Source organism: Miniopterus natalensis, chromosome 11 (genome assembly GCF_054644295.1).
Source record: "Miniopterus natalensis isolate mMinNat1 chromosome 11, mMinNat1.hap1, whole genome shotgun sequence".
Lineage (NCBI taxonomy): Eukaryota > Metazoa > Chordata > Mammalia > Chiroptera > Miniopteridae > Miniopterus > Miniopterus natalensis.
Window position 1 is genome coordinate 23,595,249 of NC_142091.1, and position 23,475 is coordinate 23,618,723.

Sequence of the window (23,475 nt, forward strand, 5' to 3'; positions counted from 1 at the left end):
TCTCATAGAGTTGCTATGAGGATTCTGAGTCATGAGAGTCCAAGGAGGTTACTCCTACAGAGAGCTTTGCGCAATGCCTAGCACACAGCCCTCAATAAACGATTTTGTTATTATTATTAGCATCAATACTGCTACAACCAGTACTAATTCTCTCACTGCCTCTACGATCCTGGTGGCTTAGAGAAAGTGCTACTTCCCGGAGTATCCTCGCCACTGCCCAGGGAGCGGCCACAGCAATGGGAGAATCTGGCAGAACAGGTTTTTTCCAAAGCAGAGGAAAATAAATCAAAGGTGATAACCTAAACCAGGAAAAAAAGAATGTATTCCTTTGTTTGTTCTTTATTGGTTGTGAAGGAACCTTCAAAATATAACTTATACTGAAATAAATCAGTGCAGCTACTCTTGAGGTAACATGGCCAAACTCTTTAGTCTGTGCTCTTTCTGACCCCCAAGACAGTGGCAACTTGAAGTCTCTACTGAATGTGGTGACAGTGTCCTGTGATGATCTTGCCTGCATCAGGGAGTGGACAAGTCTAGGAGTCTGGGAGCACGCAGAGACAGCTGAGAAGGGAGGGGGGAGCTTCACACCCAGGTACGAATTATACCTACCCTTTGCTGCAAATTGCTCATTACTGAATGTGAAGTCACATGGGACTTCATTGAGAGTTTTGGTTGAAAATAATAGAAGCCCAACTCATATAAGCTTAAGCAAAAAGGGGAATTTATTATAAAGATTACAAAGTATATCAAGTACGACCAAGAGAGTTGCAGAGCTGATCTAGGGTTGAATCAGGCTCTCAAATGCTCTCAAACCTTGTATCTCTCCTCTATGCTCCATTCTTCTCTTTCTACAGACTTACTCTCTCTATGGCTCAGGTTGACATACAGCTTGCAGGTTTTGTAGATCACTGTGTAGCCACCCAAAGAGAGCCTAGTTTCCCTTTTTCTAATTCCAGAATTACCATGGAAGGAACTGATTGGCTCAGCTTGGGTCAGGTTCCTTGCTCTGATTACCAGTTAGCAATGGTAAAAGGCAAAAACTGGTTAAACTAACATGGCACATCCACCACAACTATATACCACCTGGGAATGGGCAAAGCCACAGATAAAGGATTATTGAAAACGGCACTGATGACAATAAACATCGTTCTCGCATTTGGCTCTGTGTTGGATCCTGTCCATTCCCAGATTCCTCGTCATTTTACCAGAGATCCAGGATATCTCTGCTCGCTTCCCTCTGCCCCCTCTTGTTGGGCAAACCCTAACCCTAAACAAGCCAATTCCAGCATAATATAGTGGAAATGACACAGGCTTTCGAACTACGCAGACCTTAAGTTAAAGCCCAGGTTTAACACTTCCTAGCTGTGTGACACACTGGGCAAGTTACTTAGCCTCTGTGAGCCTTGGTTTCCTTATCTATAAAATAATACACATCTAATGGTTGTAAAGACTAAGGAAAATAAAGTAACCATACTGAAAATATATGGCATATAATAAACCCTCAGTTACACTTTCCTAATTAGGTTACCTAGAAATCTTTAAGAGCGTAAATGAGAAGGGAGTAAAAGAGAAATGATAAGACTTTCAATCTGGGAAGTATCCTTTTGCTTCAGGTATTTTACAGTTATCCTGGGCAAACATTAAATAATTTAAGCAGGTCAGCTGGAAAACAGGTTGATAGATGTCGTCTCTCACTCCAGAGGCAAAGCAACAAGGATCTCAAGATCAGTGATGAACGCTTTATGTTTCTTTCTCATTTATTGGTGTGACTGTATGATTGGTGTGACAAACCTTTCTCTAAAAATTCTGAAGCTCATGTCATACAATCGAATCACTGAATTAGTGAATGAAGTTCTTTAACGTTTTGTTGTTCTTGTTGCTATTTAGAGAAGCCCTCTCCTTTGAGAATATAGTAAGCCATGGTTTTCATATGAACTATAGTTTACTGAGTTCTTACTATAGCAAGCACTGTGCTACACTTTTACATGCATTATCTCATTTCTTTCTGTGAGTTAAGTGCTATTGTCCCCATTTTCTGGATAAGGAAACTGGAGACACAGATAAGTCAAGTGTTGTGGTCAGTTAGCACTCAGTGACAGAATTGGAATTTAACTCAGCCCAGCCGACTCCCACAGCCTGTGTTCTTAACCACCGTATGGTATTGCCTCTCTACACCTTGGTTTTGGTCATAAGACTCAGAGACAGGCAACAGAAGAAATGAATCCCTAGGAAAGTCTGTGCCGAGAGTGCCCCATTTGATGAATGATAAAATCATGGTTTCTGTGCAGCCACACAGTGTTGTTGCCTGGGCCCGAATGCAAAGCCACAGAATTATAGGAGGAAAAGTAGATGAACACCAGATAGCATATCTCCCTGGGCACAACAATAATTCTAATTGCTTACTTAGAGGATAATAGTAATGAAAGGGTTGAATCTGTGAAAAAAACAAAACAAAACAAAAACTGGAAATTGTATCCCAGTTTAAACTCTTCAGTGTTTTCCATCTTGGTCAGAGTTGTGTTCACCATCGTCTACTGGTGTGTGGGGCTGTGTGCATGCACGTGGAATATTTTGACCTGAGACAAAACACAACAACACTTTGGTGATTAACTGTAGATATTATCAATAGCCCCTGATGACATATGCAGGATTCTTCATCCATTGGCCTATGTCACAATCATGGGAACCACAGCAATCTCTAACCACTAATTGATCTGCCCCTCCAGAAACATTTTATTGTGTTTTGTTTGTGCCACTGTGAGTTTCATTATATTCCAGACTCTACTTCATTGGTGCTTCTTTTTTAATTCATCCTATGTATAAATGAAAGAAACATTTAAATATTATATCACTTCTGATTAGAAGCACATCTGGATTCATGTCTCATTTTTTTTACTTCGCCTCTTGTCTTTCAGCTCCAGGGTTCCTTGAAAAGAAAACAGATCGTTAACCTGTCTCCTGCCAACAGCAAGAGGCCCAATGGCTTTGTAGACAACTCATTCCTTGATATCAAAAGAATCCGTGTTGGGGAGAACCTCTCTGCGGGACAAGGGGGCCTCCAAGTAAACAATGGACAAAGCCAGATTATGTCTGGGACCTTGCCCATGAGCCAAGCACCTCTGAGAAAGACTAACAACCTGCCTCCCCATGCACATTCTCCTGGGAATGGCATATTTAACATGGGTTTGAAGGAAGTGAAGAAGGAACCAGGAGAGACTCTGTCTTGCAGTAAGCACATGGATGGCCAAATGGCCCAAGAGAATATTTTTTCTAATAGGTATGGAGATGACCCTGGAGAGCAACTGATGGATCCTGAACTGCAGGAACTGTTCAATGAACTGACCAACATTTCTGTGCCTCCTATGAGTGACCTTGAGCTGGAGAACATGATCAACGCCACCATAAAGCAGGATGATCCATTTAACATTGACTTAGGTCAGCAAAACCAGAGGAGCACTCCCAGGCCCTCCTTGCCTATGGAGAAGACAGTGATCAAAAGTGAATACTCGCCTGGTCTGACCCAGGGCCCATCGGGCTCTCCTCAGTTGAGGCCCCCATCAGCTGGCCCTGCATTCTCCATGGCCAGTTCGGCCCTGTCCACTTCATCCCCAATCCCTTCAGTTCCTCAGAGCCAGGCTCAGCCCCAGACAGCCTCAGGAGCAAGCCGGGCCCTGCCGAGCTGGCAGGAAGTATCCCATGCCCAACAGCTCAAACAGATAGCTGCCAACCGTCAACAGCACGCCCGGATGCAGCAGCACCAGCAGCAGCACCAGCCTACCAACTGGTCAGCCTTGCCCTCTTCTGCTGGGCCGTCTCCAGGTCCATTTGGGCAGGAGAAAATCCCCAGCCCTTCTTTCGGTCAGCAACCATTCAGCCCACAGGGCTCCCCCATGCCTGGGGTAGCCGGCAGCAGCAGCCAGTCAAAAGTCATGGCTAACTACATGTACAAGGCCAGCCCCTCGGCCCAGGGAGGGCACCTGGATGTGCTCATGCAGCAAAAGCCTCAGGACCTCAGTCGAAGTTTTATTAACAGCTCACACACGGCCATGGAGCCCCGTCTCAGCAACACCAAGCCTTTGTTCCATTTTAACTCAGATCAAGCAAACCAACAGATGCCTTCTGTTTTGCCTTCTCAGAACAAACCTTCTCTCCTACACTACACCCAACAGCAGCAGCAACAGCAGAGCTCGATGTCAGCTCAGCAGCAGCAGCAGCAGCAGCAACGACAGCAGCAACAGCAGCAACAGCAGCAGCAGCAACAGCAGCAGCAGCAGCAGCAGGCACAGCAGCCCCCAGCCCAGCCCACCCAGCCTCTTCCAAGCCAGCCTTTGCTGAGGTCACCCTTGCCGCTTCAGCAGAAGATCCTGCTTCAGAAAATGCAGAATCAGCCTGCCACAGGACTGGGGTACCAAGTCTCCCAACAACACAGACAGGTAAGGGATCTACTGCTCCGAACTCTGAGTACCCAGAGACCATCCGTCTTGGTCATTATGCTTCGGTTACCATGTTTGTGTTGGGACAGGATCAAGACCGCAAAGACAGTAGTGGCTCGGAGACGGATTCATAGGAAGGCCTCATGGAGGCATGAGCTAGTATTTCTTTGCAGGCATTAGCATCATTGGGATCTGTAGGGATCAAAGGATCTTGCATATTAAGAATGTTTCATTATAATTCATGCCTTTAGTGACAGGTCCCGTTGTCAATCAGATTCTGATATGCACAATGTTTATTTATTCAGTCAATAAATCTGTCATTAAGCCAATAAGCACTACCGGAGCACCTACCATATGCCGGATGTTGTGATTATGCTGAGTATTGATATAAGGCCACATGTGATATTGGGAGTATTTAATAACCAGTTTCTACCCATATCAACCATTTAAAATGTCCAACCCATCATAATAGATCCTGCTGTGACTCCATGTTGGTGGGTAGTATCAACCTTAAATGAGATATGATCCTTATTTGCAAATACAGCCTAGACAGGGAGACAAGCTTTAAAAACTCCCATTTTATGAGTGGCAAAGGGTAATGGTGAGAGCACAGAGGTTGGGTATCTTACCCAGCAAATGGAAACCGAGGAAGGCTTCTGGCGACAGTAATGTCCAAGTTAAAGTTAAGTGTTAATGGATGAAGTCATCATGAATGTAAACAACAACAAAAATCTGTGGTTACCTTATATCCTGTGGTTAACATAAAACAGGGGTTTTATCCTGCCCCAAACATGTATATTTGAATGGCATGAAGAAATAGTTCTGTGCCTCTGGAGCACATACTGGTGAGGAAGCTGTAGTTCTTAGAGAACTTGAAAAAGGAAACTTCCTGGAAAAAAAGAGGAGGGAGGGAGGGAAGGAGGGAGGGAGGGAGGGAGGGAGGGAGGAAGGAAGGAAGGAAGGAAGGAAGGAAGGAAGGAAGGAAGGAAGGAAGGAAGGAAGGAAGGAAGGAGGGAGGGAGGGAGGGAGGGAGGGAGGGAGGGAGGGAGGGAGGGAAGGAAGGAAGGAGGAGGAGGGAGGGAGGGAGGGAGGGAGGGAGGGAGGGAGGGAGGCTGAATGTTACTCTGGGCATGTAATTTGACAGGCCTACATTAGTGTCCGAGCACAAAGACAGCACATTACATGTCAAAACAGTGTGTCGGGACAGTATGATGGCACAGAGCCTAATTTCAGTCCCATTCCTAGAGTAGTTTTCATGGTCATGGCCCAGAAAAGAATGCCACAAACACCACAGACTGTGTCCAAGCTAACCTTTGCCCTAGATGCAAGAAAAGGAGACTCAACTAGGATTCCAGAGCTGGTACCAAGTAGCTTTCAGCAATTACTTGTTTAAAACGTGTTTTGGTTTTTTAATTGTAGATTATGAAGAATAGACTTGGAGTAGAGTCATGGGTATATTTTACAAGGTTCCATTTTTAACATGGGTAGTTTGGGGATCGTTTAAAAACAAACAGTATTGTGGAACTACTTTCTAAGTTACGTGTAGCGATTTTGATTTGGATGAATTTGGGTTCAATTTCTTACTGACATTCACTAGGTATGTGACCTCAAGTAAGTCTTCTAAGCCTCAGTTTCCTAACCTTTAAAACTGATAATGATATATCCTAGGATTTTTTAAGAATGAAATGATATAATTCTCAGTTTAGAGTCTAGAATAAAGTGGCTATTATTGTGATTATCATGGAAGGAGCCATATATGATATGAAAATATTTTTAACAAGTATTAGTATTATGTAGGAAAGGCATTGGAGTAAGTCTCAAATTCTAACATAAATATTATTGGAGGAATAAAAGAGAACTATCACTAATTTTTTTACTGTCTACAATATAGTGAGTGGGGAGTGATTTACCCTCCCTGGGCCCAGACTTCAGACCATAAAAATGGAAATAATAAATAATAAGATATTAATGAGAGTTAGCACTTCTTGAGTGTTTGCTCTATAACTGGCATGACTTCTGATCTCTTACCTGTGGTATCTCATTTCACCCATATGAGGGAAATACCATTATTCTCATCTTACAGGTAAAGCAATTGAGGCACAGAGAGGTTAACTAACTTTCCCAAATCCACACAGATAAAAAGTAGCTGAGCCAGGTTTCTGATGGTCTACCTTGAAGGCTGTGTATTCAGCTGCAAGGCTATGTAGCTCACAGGTAGGATTTGTTGGGAAATGAATGACCACCTATAGATCATTGTGGGATTCTCAAAAGGAGTATTTCTTTTAATATTAGGCCATATTTGCATAATACACATAGTATATTAAGTTCCTTTAGGATGAAGTCTTAAGTCTCTAACCTTCAAAGTTGTTAAAAGAATCAAAAATTATCTGTATAACTGTTGACCTTCCAGAGAGTCAACATTATGTAGCTAACCGAAATAAACAATTTACAGCAGGAAGTATATCTTTTTGGTGCCTCATGAACCTTCTTTGGGAGCCTTTCTCCCACCTCCAACATCTGTTCTATTTCCAGCTCTACTGCTCATATCAACAACTGTACTCCATACTGCTGGCCTCTTAGTCCCCACTGAGCTTCTAGGTCCCGAGCATACCAATGGCTACTAATGGAGAAATCAACAAACATTTTCCAATGCCTTAGATAATTTTTTATTCTTCCTAGTGCATATGACACATATAATGCCAAGATAATTTTCACCTTTTCAAGGAGGCCCTTAAAAAGTATTAGAAATGGTAGTGGCATTTCAAGCGAAAGGCCTCTTCTAAATAGACAGGTGAATGGTACCCATTTAAAGTTTTATTTCAGTTTTGTAGATTGAACCACATGGTCCCTTCCAGCTTAACGACTCTATAAGCTATAACTCTGAAGTCTTGAGTCTGAGTTGTAAGCGAGTGTACCAGAGCTCTGTGGTCAAATAAGTGTTGCCCTCTTGAAAGCTTTCACCTTTGTGGAGTTGGGCCCCTTCTAATAATGGTGCTATTGTTCAGTACAGTTATGGAGGTTTTTCTCTGGGGATTTTCTTCAAAGCTTTTAGTACATTGAGTGGATTATTACCAATGCAACGATATTCATCCTGGCAGGGAGATTTTTGAGAACAGTCAAGCTGGGTAATGCTGCTTTGGGTCAAAAACAAGGAACAACTGATGTAATAGGACTGCATTTCAAGCCTGGTTTATGAACTTTCTCTGAAGGCAATAAAGAAATTAAATGAGTTGCTTCCCAAGATGATAATTTTGAGAAGCAACTTTCATTTGGATGTACATATTTCAAAGGTTTTTCTAATTTTGATTGTCTCATCCAGTATATTGCCAAGTATTCTCAACTCAAAGAGAGTAGTTTTAACTCCCATCCATAGTAAACAGTACAGATGGGTAGTCTCATTTGAGGTTAGCTAAATTTCTGTCACTCATGACCAAAGTCATAGGAGGGGAGGGATTGATAATTAAGCAACTCTTAAGTTTATCAACTAAAACATCCTAAATGAAAACACTAATCATGAATTTTTTTCTGCTTGTCATACTTATTTTGTTTCAAACAGAGGAAGGTTTACTATGGGATTTGCTAATTGGAGCCCTTTAGCCTTGGAATTGCTAGAAATCTTGGCTTTCTGCTACAGAATGGTACACTGAATTTGTTCATTGGTTGCTTGTAATTTACCCAGTAGAGTGTGCAAAGATGGCCTTCTCCTTAACTTTCAGAACTCAAGAGATGGATGCAGCATAATCAAATTGTTGTAAACATCTTTCTTGTTCCATGCCTGGGGTGGTTTTAAGGAGCCCCTTCTCCAGAGACTGGGAGAACAAATGGCGTTTGGTGTTTCACAGAATGTCTTCAGCGACTCTGTCTGCTAATGTTTGGGGCTTTTCAAATTGAAAAAGCTCCCGGCTATAATTTTCTTCCCTTTCTGATTTGAAGGTTATGGGAGAGGGCAAGAAAGGGATGTAATGCATGCTGTTCTGATTTATCTTCATGACTTGTTTAAGGTGTGAAAGAGTTACTGGTTGACCAGAACATACGAGTTCATTCCAAAAGCACTAACCTCTTGAATCAAAAAGTGATCTTTTTCCAGAGCTTTTTAATTAGACACTTAAAAGTGTGATTTTTTTTCCCTAACATTAGATCCGTGAAACTCAAGTGGATTCTATATTTGGTTTAGAATTCTCCCATCTCTAAAAATTCTGAGAGGGCAGGCAGCCAGTGAATGGATGGTTTGTTATGACCGAAACATAAATTTGTACATTTCCTCCTTAGTTTAAAGCCAAGCTCCTCAATCATACATCAAGAACCTCACCCCGCCCTCTCTGCCTAGCCAAGTTTATTCTTTACTACTCTACATATCAACCCTGACTTAAATCAGGCAAGTCTCCTAATGTCCCCCTCCCCTCTTTTTATAGGAAATTTTGTGTATCTGATCTTAAAGATTAACACTCAGAAAACTGTTTCCCAATTGGCCTGGGTGAAGGTGGAGGAATCACTGTAGTTCTCATATACTGATGATACTTCTAAATCCTTATAATTGCCCAGTCAGAGTGCTAAAGAAGAAGCACAACTTTGAATCAGCCGGGCATACCTTTCTTAACGGGAAAATAATTATGAATCAGTGTTGTACAACAATATATTATCTAAACTACCCTTTTCCGGCTAGATGTTGGCTAAAATGTCAACCAGTTAGGCTAATGTCAGGGTTTGGGTTTAGAGACTAAAATCAGGTTAGAGGAAGTCAGAAGCATGAAAGGCCAAAGACAAAACCAAGCTAAAGTCCTAAAATGCTGGGAAACACAATCCGTCACTATACTCCGAACTCAGGAGTGAAGCCAAAAGACAGTAACTAACCTATAGTCAAGGGTGAAGTCTGCTGACATGAAACTGAGAGGAAAGTTAGGATAGAGACTCAAGAGATGCTAGGTGATCATTGTAAGTGACCTTTGACCGTTTGGTGATTTCTGTTATGACTCACTTTGGCTGGGCGATGCTGGCAAAAGGAAAAAGGGCTGGTACAGACACACTGACAGTTGCCTATGGCAGGCCAGGAGCTTATGCTTGCGTCTTCCTTTTATATTTGATATTTGATCGTTTACCTCTTAAATTTACAAAGGAAACAAAAATTTGTTTCTAATACTCCACGAAACTAGTGCTAAGGCCAGGATCCAGAGTGACTTTCCAGACACATAGTAATATAATTTGTATTGAAGGATCTTGATTGGAAAAATTAGCAGAAGGGATTTTTCATGTGTTTTGTTAGTTTGTGTTAGTTAATTAGTTAATGTTTCTTTTAACATTAATAACAATTCTGTGCTGTATACAAATAACCCAAAATGATAGATATTATCAACCTTTTTTTTAAGTATTACTTTATTGATTTCAGAGAGAGGAAGGGGGAGAGAGAGAGAGATGGAAACACCAATGATGAGAGAGTCATTGATCGGCTGCTTCCTGCACCCCCCCCATTGCGGGTTGAGCTCTGACCTGGAATCCAACCACAATCTTCTGGATCCTACGTCAATGCTCAACCACTGAGCCACACTCGGCTGGGCTCAACATTTTTTAACAGGTGAGGACATTGAGGATCAGAGAAGTTAAATAACTTGTTCTGCGTTACAGTGAGTAACCGGTCTGATTTTAAGCCCAATGCTAATAACTCCTATGCTGCCTAAGTTAGGAAATAGAGGTGTTTTGGGTTGTGCTAACATGGCCTTTTCTGTGATATCTGTTTGAAAATTCACTGCTGTCTACATTCCCAGTTTATTTCTACCTCAGGGAAAATTTAAGCCAATTCTGATGCACAGGGTGAGACAGAGGAGATCTTCAAACATTGGCTTAAGTTGCCTTATTTGAATCCACAGATCTTTATGTTTCCTGGTCTTCCCAACCAGGAACCACAAACTAAACTGCCCAAGCAGTACTAAATTGAGTACTGCTCCATTCTTAATTCTAGCAATTTATTTTGTTCATTAAAAAATTATTTATTGGGTGTCTGCTATATGCCAGGCATAGTTCTGGATACTGATACTACAACTGAGAACAAAGATGAAGGTGTGATATAGTAAGGGGAAAAAATAAAAAATTTTAAATAATCAGAGTATTCTCAAGTTGAGCCATTTTCATTATATTGCAGGCTTATTTATTATTAAATTTATTGGGGTAACACTGGTTAATAAAATTACATAGGTTTCAAGTATACAGTTCTAAAATACATCATCTGTATATTGCATTGTGTGTTCACCACCCAAAGTCAAGTCTTCTGTCACCATTTATTTGACCCCTTTCACCTTGTATTACCTCCCTCCCCACCCTGCCTCCCTCTGGAAATTACCATACTATTGTCTGTGTCTATGAGTTGTTGTTTTTGTTTTTTGACTTGTTTGCTCATTTGTTGTTTTCAGTTATGTCCCACATATGAGTGAAATCATATGGTTCTTGACTTTTTTTTGTCAGACTTATCTTGCTTAACATGATATCCTCAAGATCCATCCGTGTTGTCACAAATGGCAGTATTTCACCTTTTCTTATGGCCGAGTAGTATTCCCTTGTATGTAAGTACCTCACCTTCTTTATCCAGACATCTACTGAAGGACACTTCAGTTGTTGCCATGTCTTGGCCACTGTGAATAATGCTGCAATGAACATAGGGGTGCCTATATCTTTATGAATAAATGTTTTCAAATTTTGGGGCTAGATACACAAAAGAGGCGTTGCTGGGTCATAAGATAACTCTATTCTTAATTTTTTGAGGAGCCTCCGTGCTGTTTTCCGTAGTGGCTGTACCAGTCTACATTCCCACCAGCAGTGAGCGAGGACTCTTTTCTCTCCAACCTCTCGGACACTGATTACTTCTCTTGTTGACAACAGCCACTTTAACAGGTGTGAGTGGTATCTCATTGCAGTTTCGATTTGCATTTCCCTAATAGCTTGTGAATTAGCATCTTTTCATATATCTGTTGCCCATTTGTATGTCTTCTTGAGAGAAATGTCTCTTCAGGTCCTCTTCCCGTTTTTTAATTGGATTGTTTGTTGTTGTTGAATTGTATGAGTTTTTTATATTTTTTTATATTAACCCCTATTGTACATGTTGTTTTCAAATACCTTGTATTCAGTTGGTTGCCTTTTAGTTTTGTGGATGGTTCCTTTTGCTGTGCAGAAGCTTTTTAGTTTGATATAATCCCATTCATTTAATTTTGCTTTTGCCTCCCTTGCCTTTGAGGTCAAATTCATAAAACCCTCCCTTTTAGATCAAGGTCCTTAAGCGTGGTACCTATATTTTCTTCTGTGTAATTTATTATTTCAGGTCTTATATTTAGGTCTTTCATTCACTTTGAGTTAATTCTTATATATGGTGACAAATAGCAGTCTAATTTCATTCTTTTGTTTGTGGCTTTCCAATTTTCCTAGCACTGTTTATTGAAGAGGCTTTCTATTCTCCATTGTATGTTTTTGCTTTCTTTGTCAAAAATTATTTGCGCATGTACATGTGGGTTTATTTCTGGGCTCTCAATTCTGTTCCATTGGTTCGTGTGTATGTTTTTATTGCAGGCTTATTCTTGCTTCTGTTGCTAGGCTGATTTGCTGCTGGGCTTTTTGGTACCTCTGATCCTAGATAAAAATGGAAAAACCCAAGGGAGTGGTATGTGATTTAGTTCTTAAAGCAAAAAAATCCAAGGGTTTTGTTAGATTTTTTTGAATGATAAAGCAAATTTATTCACTCTCTTTTTCTTTAACATGATCCATCAAGATTTAAGAACCTGTTTAGGATCACTGTTAGAGTTTCACAATAGGGTAAAACCATAATTCTTGTATTCATTCATGTGATGAAAATTTATTGAGCACCTACAGTGTGCCAGAAATTGGAGATTAAAAGATTAAGTAATCCAAAGAACCCTCTTTGCACTCATCTAAAAGATCAGGAAGGCATGGTTCCTCCTTTCAATGAGCTTTTGGTCTGAAGAAGACATCTGCCACTAATATTTATTGGATTCCCATTGGGTACATGTACTGCATTGTTCTTACCCTTAACAATCCACTCAGTATAGTAACTGAGCCCAAATTACATGGGCCTCTCCCCTAAGTCTACAAGTTCAACTTTGAACATGTTATTTTAGCCTTTTACAGGATATAACTCTATTTGCTGGATATTCCACTTTCATTTCTATTTTGTCATGTAGTTTGTAATAGCTGAGAGCACAATTGGGTGAATTGGTGTAAAGCAACTCCTTTATCCCTCAATAAAGAGATAAACACAATAACAAGAAGAACATGTTAGGGTTTAAATCCACAATTAAGGGAATGGCTTCTGTTATTCTCATTCCAAGGTCTTTGTCCATGTGTTGCATCCATCACTAAGAGCTCTGCATTTAAAGCATTAGTGGGTAATTTAGCCTGTTGAATACCAAGTTTCCAACCAAGGGGAAAAAAGGGGGGTATGAGGTTAAGAAATAGATTTGATCCTGGAGATGGAAATGCAAGAGGGTTAATGGAAAATCTGACAGATATTTAACTGTAATGTGCATTAATGTAGGTGACTCAAACAATCCCCTTTGCACCCGTTTTAATTAGTTTTGCCTTTTCTAATCATATGTCAGTTGTTATCAGTTTAGTAGTGGGGGGATTCTTTTTGTGAAATCTAAAGGAAGCAAAAACCCACTTAGGCAGTGCACTACTGTAATCAGTAAATTCTCACATTAGTGATAATTATAGTCAGGCACAGAGACTTAAGATTCAGAAGGTGTTTACTATGAGGAGTTCTAGGTTTGAAACAAAAGACTGCGCAAATGTTTAGACTGCGAGAATCAGAGGGATGTAATGTGAGTGAATCATCTATTCTTCTACATTGTGTTTTAAGCAGGGAAGACCAACCTTACACACACACACACACACACACACACACACACTGCCTAGGCAGCTCTCTGGATACTAATTAGAGAACTCTGGCTGAATATTTGCATTTTATGCAGTGGATCTGAACAATAAAGTGGCATCCTATTCTCCAAGCAATAAATTGAGTAGAGCATAATAGAGGGAAGCCAATGACTCCTTTCCTGTGCATCCTGCAAAATCAAGTTTCAAGGTCCCCGAGGATGAAAGAGTGGGGGTGGCTGACCTGTTTCCCTTTCTTTGGACTGCTAATGCCCTCCACTCTGATTCACTGGCATTTTCCACAGTTTGTTTTTCACAGGAGCTTAAATTCAGCTCCACCTTTAGGAAACATGAACTTCATAAACAGGGAGCCTTTTTAAGGCCCTGCTTCTCAGTAGTCCACAGGTCGGTGTGGGTGAGTGAGCACCTGAGGGTGTGGGCCCCACATTCTGGTCTTCGGCTCACATTTCTACTCTGTCTTTAGGTCTTTGTCCCATTCCTCCCACCCTTGGCTGTACCCTCTCCTCTTTTACCCTTTCCCTACAGACCAATTTTGAACTTGCCTCTCTTTTCTGACCTCCTTGAGACCTGTTCTATGGCGGGCCTTGAAAGGGGGTGCCTAGGACATTTAGCCACTAGAGTTGTTATTGGCCACAAGGGTGAAGAGACTTTTCCTGGCAAAAGGTCCGTGTTGGGGAAATCCATGAGGCTAATGAGCTGCAGGCCCACCTCTGTCCTACTAGACTCTGGTATGGATGAATGGATTCTGAATGGACGGACCGAGGGGCATAATATCCAAAATAGCTTTTGACCACTGTCCCTTCTCTCTTCAAGTGCTTACTAACTGGCCTGCCTCCTTCTAGTCTTGCCAACCTGCAACTAGAGTGAGTATCCAAAAATAGGCATTTCACCATGTCTGTCACCTGACTAAAGCCCTTAAGTGATCTCCATTTTCTCAGAATGAATCCTCTCCTTGTGTGGCTTACAAAGCCCTGCATGACCTGGCTCCTACCAGACACTCCAGATTCACTGGTCTCAATTCCCAGCTTTCTTCTTCCCTTGACTCCCACCCCATTCATCCGCATCATCCCCCCAAACTCATTCACACTCTGCACTCCAGCTCCCTCCACAAAAACTGTCCCCCAATTCCTAAAAAGTAGCACATTTTCTCTCACCCTCATGTCTTCACATATGCTGTTCCTTCTGTTTGGAATATTCTTCTGCTCTCTTCTGCCTGGCTAACCTAACCTTAAGCTTTCTCAATCTCAGCTAGGACATTTCCTCTAGAAGATTCCTCTGGCCTCTCAGTCTGGATTAGATCCCACCCTGTATTCTCTGGTAGCTCCCTCTACTTTCTCTCTTTTAGTGGGTATCACTTCTCATACATCTTTGTTCTTGCATGTCTTCATCAACTGGCCTGCAAGTGACTTTCAGGCAGGAACTGTGTCTGTCTTATCCAGCATTGTGTTCTAACCCCTGACACTTCTACTGTGTGGAAGGCACCCAAAACATTTGTTGAACAAATGAATTGTACCACTGATCCACCATCCTTTCTTGTGTTCTGAGGATTTAAGGATGCCAACACATCACCGTCTCCTCAGAAGAAGAAAGGAATAGGAGTTAGCACTTCCACCTTATTCCATACCAAGTGGGCCCTTAAAACGCCATTTGTCCACGGACCTGCACCAACAGTTCTAGTTACCAAGACTGGAAAGCAGGGAATTCATTCTCAGCTGCTGCATGGGTCCAACCCATGGAAGGGGATTCTGCAGAGGCACTTTTGAGGGAGGTGCAACAGACCTGTATCCTGGGGAGTCATATGGGTAAGAGTCAACTAAGAGAATTTTATCAAGAATATTCTAAATGATTATTTCAGAAAACGTCTATGGAGCATCGATAATTTACTAATAGTGAACAAGACACAATTCTTGCCCAAAAACAAGTGATTATAAAGGTTTCTGATAGAAGTTACTGTAAGGTATTCTAGAACACAGAGATGAAGTTCCTGTTATACTTTTGGGAACCAGGAAAGGCTTATTGGAGGAGGTATCATCTAAGTGTCTACCTCAAGGAAGAATAGGAGTTAGTGAAATGGGAGGGAGAAAGCCTTCTAGACAGAGCCCAAGTTCTTTTGGAAGAGTCCAAGAAGTTCAGTGTGGCTGGACTATAGAGTGCAAGGTCAAGGGAGGAGAGAGATGAGACTAGAGAGGTAAGCAGGGGCCAGGTCATGAGGACCCTTACAAATGATAGTAAGGAGTTTAGATATTCATGCTGAGGGCAATAGAAAGTTATGAAAACAATTGTGTGGTTTGTTTCTCAACACAGACATAACTTATGCCTACCACAAGGTAGCTGCTTACTTAAAACATGTTGAATGTTAATCAGGTTTGCTCTTCAGGAAAGTTGCCCTGGTTATAGTATAGAGAACACACTGGAGGGGCCCGGGCCAGGGGCAATCAGACCTTCACAATATCTCTATGCCGAGACCATTTTAGAGACTTTGAATGGGCCAACCTTAGAACGTCTCTGGGCATGCACCTGTCCTCTCTCCCATTCTCTCCCTTGCCCCTCGGATTTGGCTTCTCTGATGCCAACACTGTGCTTCAGCTCCTGATCCAGAAGACTTCTTCCATTAGTTATTGTCTCATATCTTTCCTCTCACTTTTCTATCTTCAAATATGCTCAAGCTCCCAGCATTTTTCAAAAATAAGTTTTCGTCTACATTCCTACCCTTTTGAACCCCACTTTTCCATTTACCAGGCACAGAACCTCTGCAGTCAGGGCAATCCCTCTCCCCTCTTAGGCCCACCCTCCCAGGTGACTCTGATATCCCTGGTGACCATCCACAGCTCTTCCTCTTCTCCATCTCCACTGCTGCGGCCCACGTGCTTGCATTGTTGCAACACACCTTTCAATCTCCTTCTTTTCAGCTCTCTTGTCCCTACCAGGAATAGGTTGGACAGTGTGTCTAAGCAATCGTGCCTTGCTCCATACCCCTTAGGGCTGATGCCACTGGCTGGGGTTCCAGGCAGCTTCCCCAGAATTGTAGCTGTATCCCTGATCCAGTCGCTGCGTGAGGTTCCTCTTCATGGTACCAACTCTCCTCCCTATGAGGAGTCTTTCTCCCAACTGCTACTCTTTCCCTACTGTCCATCTGCTTAGACAGTTTTGAGGTGTCTTGGAACCCCTGTCCCTAGCCTCTCCATTCCCTGCCCCTGCTGCCCAGGTTGCTATAATCACCCCTTCTCAAGCTGTGAAACAAGTAAAGGCCCTTCCTTCCTCCCTCCTCCTGTGTGTACAGCATAGTGCAAACACTTCTAATACAGTTTTTATATGGTAGTATAATTTTGCTTAGGATCTATTTGGTCTAGTGAACTGTGAATTTCTAGAGAGTTGGGACCATGGGATTTTTCTCTCCCTCTCTGAACTCACAAAGCATTTTGTATTTTTCATTGCTTTCTGCCTTGAATTGTAGTTAAATCTGTACTTTACCCTTCCACTAAACTGGAAGTTCCTTGAGACCAGAGTCTGTATTTAATTCATCTTTGTATCTCCAAGGATTAACAGATTACCTGAGAGAAAGTCTCAACATCTGGGCACAGAAACAGAGAAGAGGAGAGAGCACAGAAAGAAGTTACAGTGTGTGTGTGTGTGTGTGTGTGTGTGTTTGATAGGCTATCTGGTCTTCAAGTCAAAGGAAAAGAAATAGGTTGAATAATTCTTATATTAATATGAGTATAAAGTGTACATTACTGAGGATTTATACACTATTTACTTCCAAAAATGTTATAAGCATCTTAATGATCAGATGGCCTTGGCCAAGTTCCTTAAATTCTTTGAAACTAAGCTGTATCATCTGTAAAGTGAGAATGGCACCTATTATTGAAAAAGTTCCATGACATATCCCATAATACATACAACAAATACAAGGCCTGCACTTTATATGTAATTTACAAGTGTTAAGTTGCTTCTCTTTGCAAAATAAGGACCATCAGAACCAAATCCATTAAAAGAATCCAAATTAAATGTTAGTAGACACTTGCATTGGCTGAATTCCAAAACGGAGCTCTCATTTAATTCTGAGTTTCCAGGCAATTAAGGCAAAAGGCAATTATGTGGAGATATTGGGATAGTTTTTATATATAAAAGAAAGCATACAAGTTCATCAATAAAGACAAACTTTTTCCTGCAAATGAATTTAAAGGTACATTTATCATTGAGGGAATTAGGTAATATTATGGACATCTTCCACTGGAAATTTTGCAAAGAAATCATGAGACTGTTTACTTTGATGTTTCTGTTTTTAAGCTACATTATAAAATCTGAGGCCAAAATACTAGATTTGAAGTCAGTGACTATTTTTCCCTGGGAAGCTGAGATCCTATGGTACAGATACAATGTTTTCTGAAGCTCTGCTTCAATAGTTTTCACACTTCATTTTAGCAAGAATACTTTTTTCACCCCTCCCCATTTTCAGGGTTTCCCTGAGGCATATCCTTGCAACCGCAGGATCCTTCAAGAGAGTTTTCAAACCGGGGTTCTGGCTTGTTCCAAGAATAGAGTTCAGCCATATAGGAATGCATAATTAAAATTCCCACGGACTGCCTCACTCAAATATCAATTGTCTTGAATGAGTTTCTGGCAAAGCCATACAGTGTGTCAAGTAGATTAGACCTGTGGAATGTCTACCTCAGAATCAGATTTCAGGAAGAGCTATTCAAAAACCCTTTAAACTATAATCTTACCTCTCCAATACAGAACAAAACTTTAAATGTCAGATGTGATGCCCTTTGCTTTCCCGACCAAGCTCATTAAAAATCACTATGAAAAAAATCAGAAATTGCCCTGGCCAGTGTGTCTCAGTGGTTAGAACATCGGCCCAAGCACCAAGGGGTCATGGATTCAATTCCTAGTCGAGGGCATGAGCCTGAATTGCAGGTTTGATCCTCAGCCCTGATCGGAACGTGTGTGGGACGCAACCAATTGATGTGTCTGTCTCTCTCTCTCTTTCTCTGCCCCCCCCCGCCCAAAATCAGCAATTGGTATAGTTATTTAACATTCAATAAATATTTAAGCACCTCCTATATACAGAAAACCATGGCAGCTGCTATAAAAAATGTAATAAATTGGGTATGCTGTGTGGTGGGGGGGGCAGCATGGATGTATATGAGAAATACAACATGTATTTCTGTGGTTGAGCATCGACCTAGGATCCAAGAGGTCTCCATTTGATGCCCGGGTTGTGGGTTCGATCCCCAGGGAGGGGAGTGCAGGAGGCAGCCTGTTGATGACTCTCATCATTAATGTTTCTATCTCTCTCTCCCTCTCCCTTCCTCTCTCTGAAATCAATAAAATATATTTTAAAAGGAAAAAAGAAAAGAAATACAACACGTGAATTCCAGACCCAAACTTGTTGCTATTTTACCTTTAGTGATTGAACCTTGTTTACTTCCTTTGTTGCCATTGTTTCTATAATTATGAATTTTAAGACTCTAAATGCAATTACTGTCCTCATTTTTAAGTTTAATTTTATTATCAAAACAACACATGCAAATAATATAAAAAGATAAATATTACTAAAATGCAAAATCTGTTTGTTGGCACCCCTCCCTCACCCTTCTGAGTCTCCAGAGGACATCACTTTCATCAGCTTGAGTTGCCTCTTCTGGTATTTATTATCATGTTTCTAGATTCGTCCACACCTGAAACCTCTGGATTTCCTCATTTTAAGCAACATCTGTTACTTCTCATTAGCATAAGGGAAGACTTTAGTTTTACCTCCAGCCTTTTCCCCTGTCCCTCTTGTCCGCAATATGGTTATGTCAACAATCCGTTTTACCTCCAGCCTTTTCCCCTGTCCCTCTTGTCCGCAATATGGTTATGTCAACAATCCGTTTTACCTCCAGCCTTTTCCCCTGTCCCTCTTGTCCGCAATATGGTTATGTCAACAATCCGTTTCAGTCCGTATCAGTGTTTTCAGAATTCTGAAAGACAAGCAGCAGACTGTAACTCTAATTCCTCTCCAGGTCAGAGTCTAACTGTTGTTTGTTTGTTTCATTCTTGAAGTTTCTGTGACTCTGGCTAAACCTTCTCATACCACCCAGCAGCTCTGTAAAACATCTCTCAATACATTTTCACGCTGCAGTTCCTGTCAGATAGTCTGGTGGCTCCGCTTCTTTTCCTGGATGCGCCTCCCCAGGAGCCCTCTGTCCCAGCCTGCTGACACAGCTGCCATCCCAGGACTTCCTGCCACCGTCCTGGGAATCCCTTCATTTCATTCCTCCATCAGATCCCCTGCTTCTGCATCCCTTGTGCTTTTCTGCTTGTTTGTTATTTACTCTCTCATTTGGGTGCTTCCTGACAAAGGGTGTACGCAGGTAAAATGTTGCAACGTTCGGAGAAATTATAACCCATTTGAGGTGATAAGAGAAAAGAATTCCAAACGCCGACAAAGAAACTTGTTAAACATAGATTGTAGCCTCATAAGTGTACCTGGTGCTACAGAGTGTGCAAAAAAGGGATGAGAAAGGAGCCCTCATTTATTGAGCACCTACTGTGTGCTAAGTGCTTTGTCCGTGCCATTCCAAAGACATAAAAATCATTCTCTCCTCTTTATCCATGAAGAAGCCGAGAGCAGGGTGGTGTAGTAATTTGCCAAAGTTACACAGCTCTCAGGTGATAGCCCCGGAGCTCAGAGATCATGTTTGTTTGCTTCTAGCCACGCTCCACACACTGCGTCTCTCAGCCAAAAGGCATAAAATGTCCAGTCCTTGCCCTCAAGGAGTTTGTTCAACCAGGTCTTTAATCCAATGTCAGACAGAGGCTAATTTCTGGCCCAGTATGCTGCCCTTTTATGTACGTACATGTGTCTGTGTGTGTGAGAGAGAGATTTAACTCTGGTTAATGCAACAGCTCTTTGCGTAGTTTCAGGTACGTGACATTTTTTTAATAATTTCTTGTGTGAAATTCTGGAACAGCGCTATTTCTAAAGGTGATTTCAATTATTTATCCCGCTCTGTTTATTAGGGATTAGGCAGCTACAGTCTGATCTGGTTACAGCCGAAAATATGTTAGTGGTTTTTCCCTCCTCCCCGGTGGATTTTGGTTTCTATGGCAGTCAGTTCATTTTCTGACATTTGTCACGTTTAGCTCCTGCCTAAGGGACATCCAGAATTATTGGTGGGGAATTAACTGAGTAGAGGGAATGATACACACTTCTGGCTGCACTGTACCAGCAAGTTACTCCTAACTCCTAACTCCCACTCCCGGGAAATCTGTATTGATAGTCTTCTCACAAACAAAACAGAACAGGAAGTACAAGGATTTACAAATGAATGAAAGAAAGTCACATCCTCGTTGGTTTTACAGATAAGTTGTTGACTAATGTGCAAGCAAACAAAGACCATCCAAGCGTTTCCTTCATGCTGGCGCAGTTGGAGCCTTCTGACAGGTTTTCCCACCTAGAGGCCTTCCCACTTCAGACTAAGCAAGGGGGAGGAGACGAATGGCACAGTCAGCTGCCAGCCTGGAGCAGAGGGACAGTTCTGTCGGGACACTCCAGGCCCCCTCCTCAAGCAGCAACCTGCTTGATGCCCCTGCCGTCGCTCTCAGAAGCAGATACATGAACCTTTCATATAGTTAGAGATTAGAAGCAGCTAACTGTTCTCTCGACAGCCTCCGCTTTTGAGTGTTGGGTTCCAAAGTTCATTTTTAATTTGGCTCTTTGGCACTCCTGGTGCATTTTCCCCCAACAGGAACAGTTTAAAGAAAGTTTATTAAGTCCGCAGGCTGGCCTCTTTGACTTGGAGCTATTAGAGTACTAACCGCGATTTCTCAAACATTACATAAGGAAAAGAAAAAAGGCTTTTTCAGTGTACATGGATTGAGCCAGACATCGCGGTGGAATTAGGAATACAGTCTGTTCAGTGAAACAGAGAAATGTGAGTCCCTGGTGCACGCAGAGCACTTTGCTATGGAAACCACAGAGCTGGACCTGCCACCTCTGACTGGCTCCAGGTTCTCAACAAGAAGACTAGGAGCATTTTTGTCTGAACTTTCATGGCGGAGAGAGGGAGGCCTCAGACCAAGGGAAGAAGGGAGATGACATCAGCCAGAACATCACCAGTGAGGGACACAGAACTCTTCATGTCTGGCGGTCATTTATAGACATTTATAGCTTGGGCACTACCTGAATGCCTATCAACATCTATGCCGTGCCAGCTCTGTGGACAGAATTTTATTTATTTATCAAGATTATCAAGACCAAGTTTTGAAACATGGTCTATGTCGTCAGTCTATAAAAATAGTGTGGGGCAGTAAAGTACCCACCACCAAGGCAGTTGGACCCAGTGGCCTCGCCAGGCTGTGCCCTGGACTCCACACCAGCCCCAGGAGCAGGACACAGTAAACGAGGCTGTTTTATGAGTGTGAATACATTGGACAAGACTATTTAGTTCTGAAAAAGCAGTCCTCTTGCAGCCATGGTGATTCCTGTTAAGGTTTCTACCCACTTGTGTGATGAAATTGTCCACATAGTGAAACCAGAGAGAAAGCCAGAGGGTCGGAAAGATGGGGTAAAAAGTAGGAGAAAGAGATCCCAAGGGAGATATGAAAGGAAATTTGGGCCAAAAAGTACATTTCAGAGCATCTCTTCCACTGTGTAAAGATACTTTATAAGGCAATTTAAACTCTGACAAATTGCCTCTTTCCGTTTGCAGATGCAGACGAAGACAACCATTCTCACAAATTTCTCCATTTGTTTTTTTTCTCCTCATATCATTCCATTTTTTGGGGGGGCGGATGGCTACTGTAAAATTCTTTCACATTTTTCTGAGTACTTGAATTGGGGTCAAAGCTAAATGAATATGACTTCGGGATGGGTCCCAGGGCCCACAGGTCAGGCTGCGCTTGGACAGTTTTGACATGGGAAGCACTGCCAACATTCATTTTTGCAGAGCAGCGTGAGGGGGCTGAGCTGTGGGCTGGTGGAGATTTCCGTAGATGTCACTTGCTGCAGACTCAGAGGCAAGGAGTTTCTAATCACCTGTGGGTCTGCACGAGTTGGGGAATATTGGAGACCCCTCCTTGGTCCACCTTGGGTGCACAGTTTTTGCGGGGAAGCCAGGGGCAAATGGGCGAGAACCCAGCGAGGCTGTTCCTTGGGCGTGTGAGGGCAGCCCTGACTTCCCTGGGAATGGGATCCCCTGCCAAAGTCGGATGCCGAGACTTCCCTCAGGGACCACAGCCCATCCCAAGTGGAGGAAGTTGCTGTGAGAAGTTAAGCAGGCAGCTCTAAATGGCTGTGCGTGTGTGCATGTATGTGTGCGTGTGTCTGCATGGGTCTTGGTGGAAAGAGAGCAGCCCCCCATCTTTCTTGCTTACGTTATAGTACATGTGGAATTTAAAGTTTCAGAGAAAGAAAACAGTAAACAAAACAGAGCTGGCATTTCTGCTCATGCCTACATTACAAGGTGCACACCATTCACACGACCAGGTTTTGCACAGTTGTCTCTCACTCTCAAATGGCTCTGAGACTCAGCTTGGATGGTATTTCAAGTGACTGTGAGGATCACACCTCTCAGCAAAAGACTCACAACAACTTTCAGTTGTAATTCTTTTCAAGTGAAGAGCTTCTTCCACCAACTCATTGCCCCAAGGGAGGAAAGAGAATTTACTAACAAGTTGATTCGAAAAGTGGCTACCTGGGACCCACAAAGCAAAGTCAACCAAGGTTCACTTTAGTTTTCAGGTTTAAGGAAGCATGAGAATATTGCACAGCAAAGCCAAACAGCTCAAACACATTAGCATCTGATCAACGCGAAAGGTACTATCTGAGCACCAGTTGTAGCAGATGACACATTAAATAGTATGTTCCCACCACAAACCCCATCAGCTTTTCCAGTAACTTGAAAAGACAAAGAAAAAGAGAACTTGGGGAAACTCCTACTCATCAGTCAGGTTTCCCCTTCGACATCACTTCCTTCAGGAAGCCAGTCAGACAGATCCACCCCCACCCGACTTCCTCTAGCTCAGCTCTTCTCGCTCTTTAGGTTTTGCCTTCCAGAATTATCTGTCTTCTTGAGACAGTCTTCCCCTCTCGATCGCCAGCAGCCAGCACATTGCCCAGCACGTCGCAGGCACTTAAATATGTGCCTGATGAGTGATGGAGTATAGA

General features: G+C 42.2%; 1 protein-coding gene across 1 annotated transcript in view; it reads left to right on the forward strand.

Annotated features, from left to right (window-relative positions):
- Window positions 1–23,475, forward strand: part of MAML2 (mastermind like transcriptional coactivator 2) — a 326,677-nt gene that overhangs the window by 218,356 nt on the left and 84,846 nt on the right. The window contains exon 2 of the mRNA XM_016206765.2: window positions 2,916–4,433. Within this exon, the coding sequence (XP_016062251.2) occupies window positions 2,916–4,433 (1,518 nt within the window). The remainder of the gene's footprint in view (window positions 1–2,915; window positions 4,434–23,475) is intronic.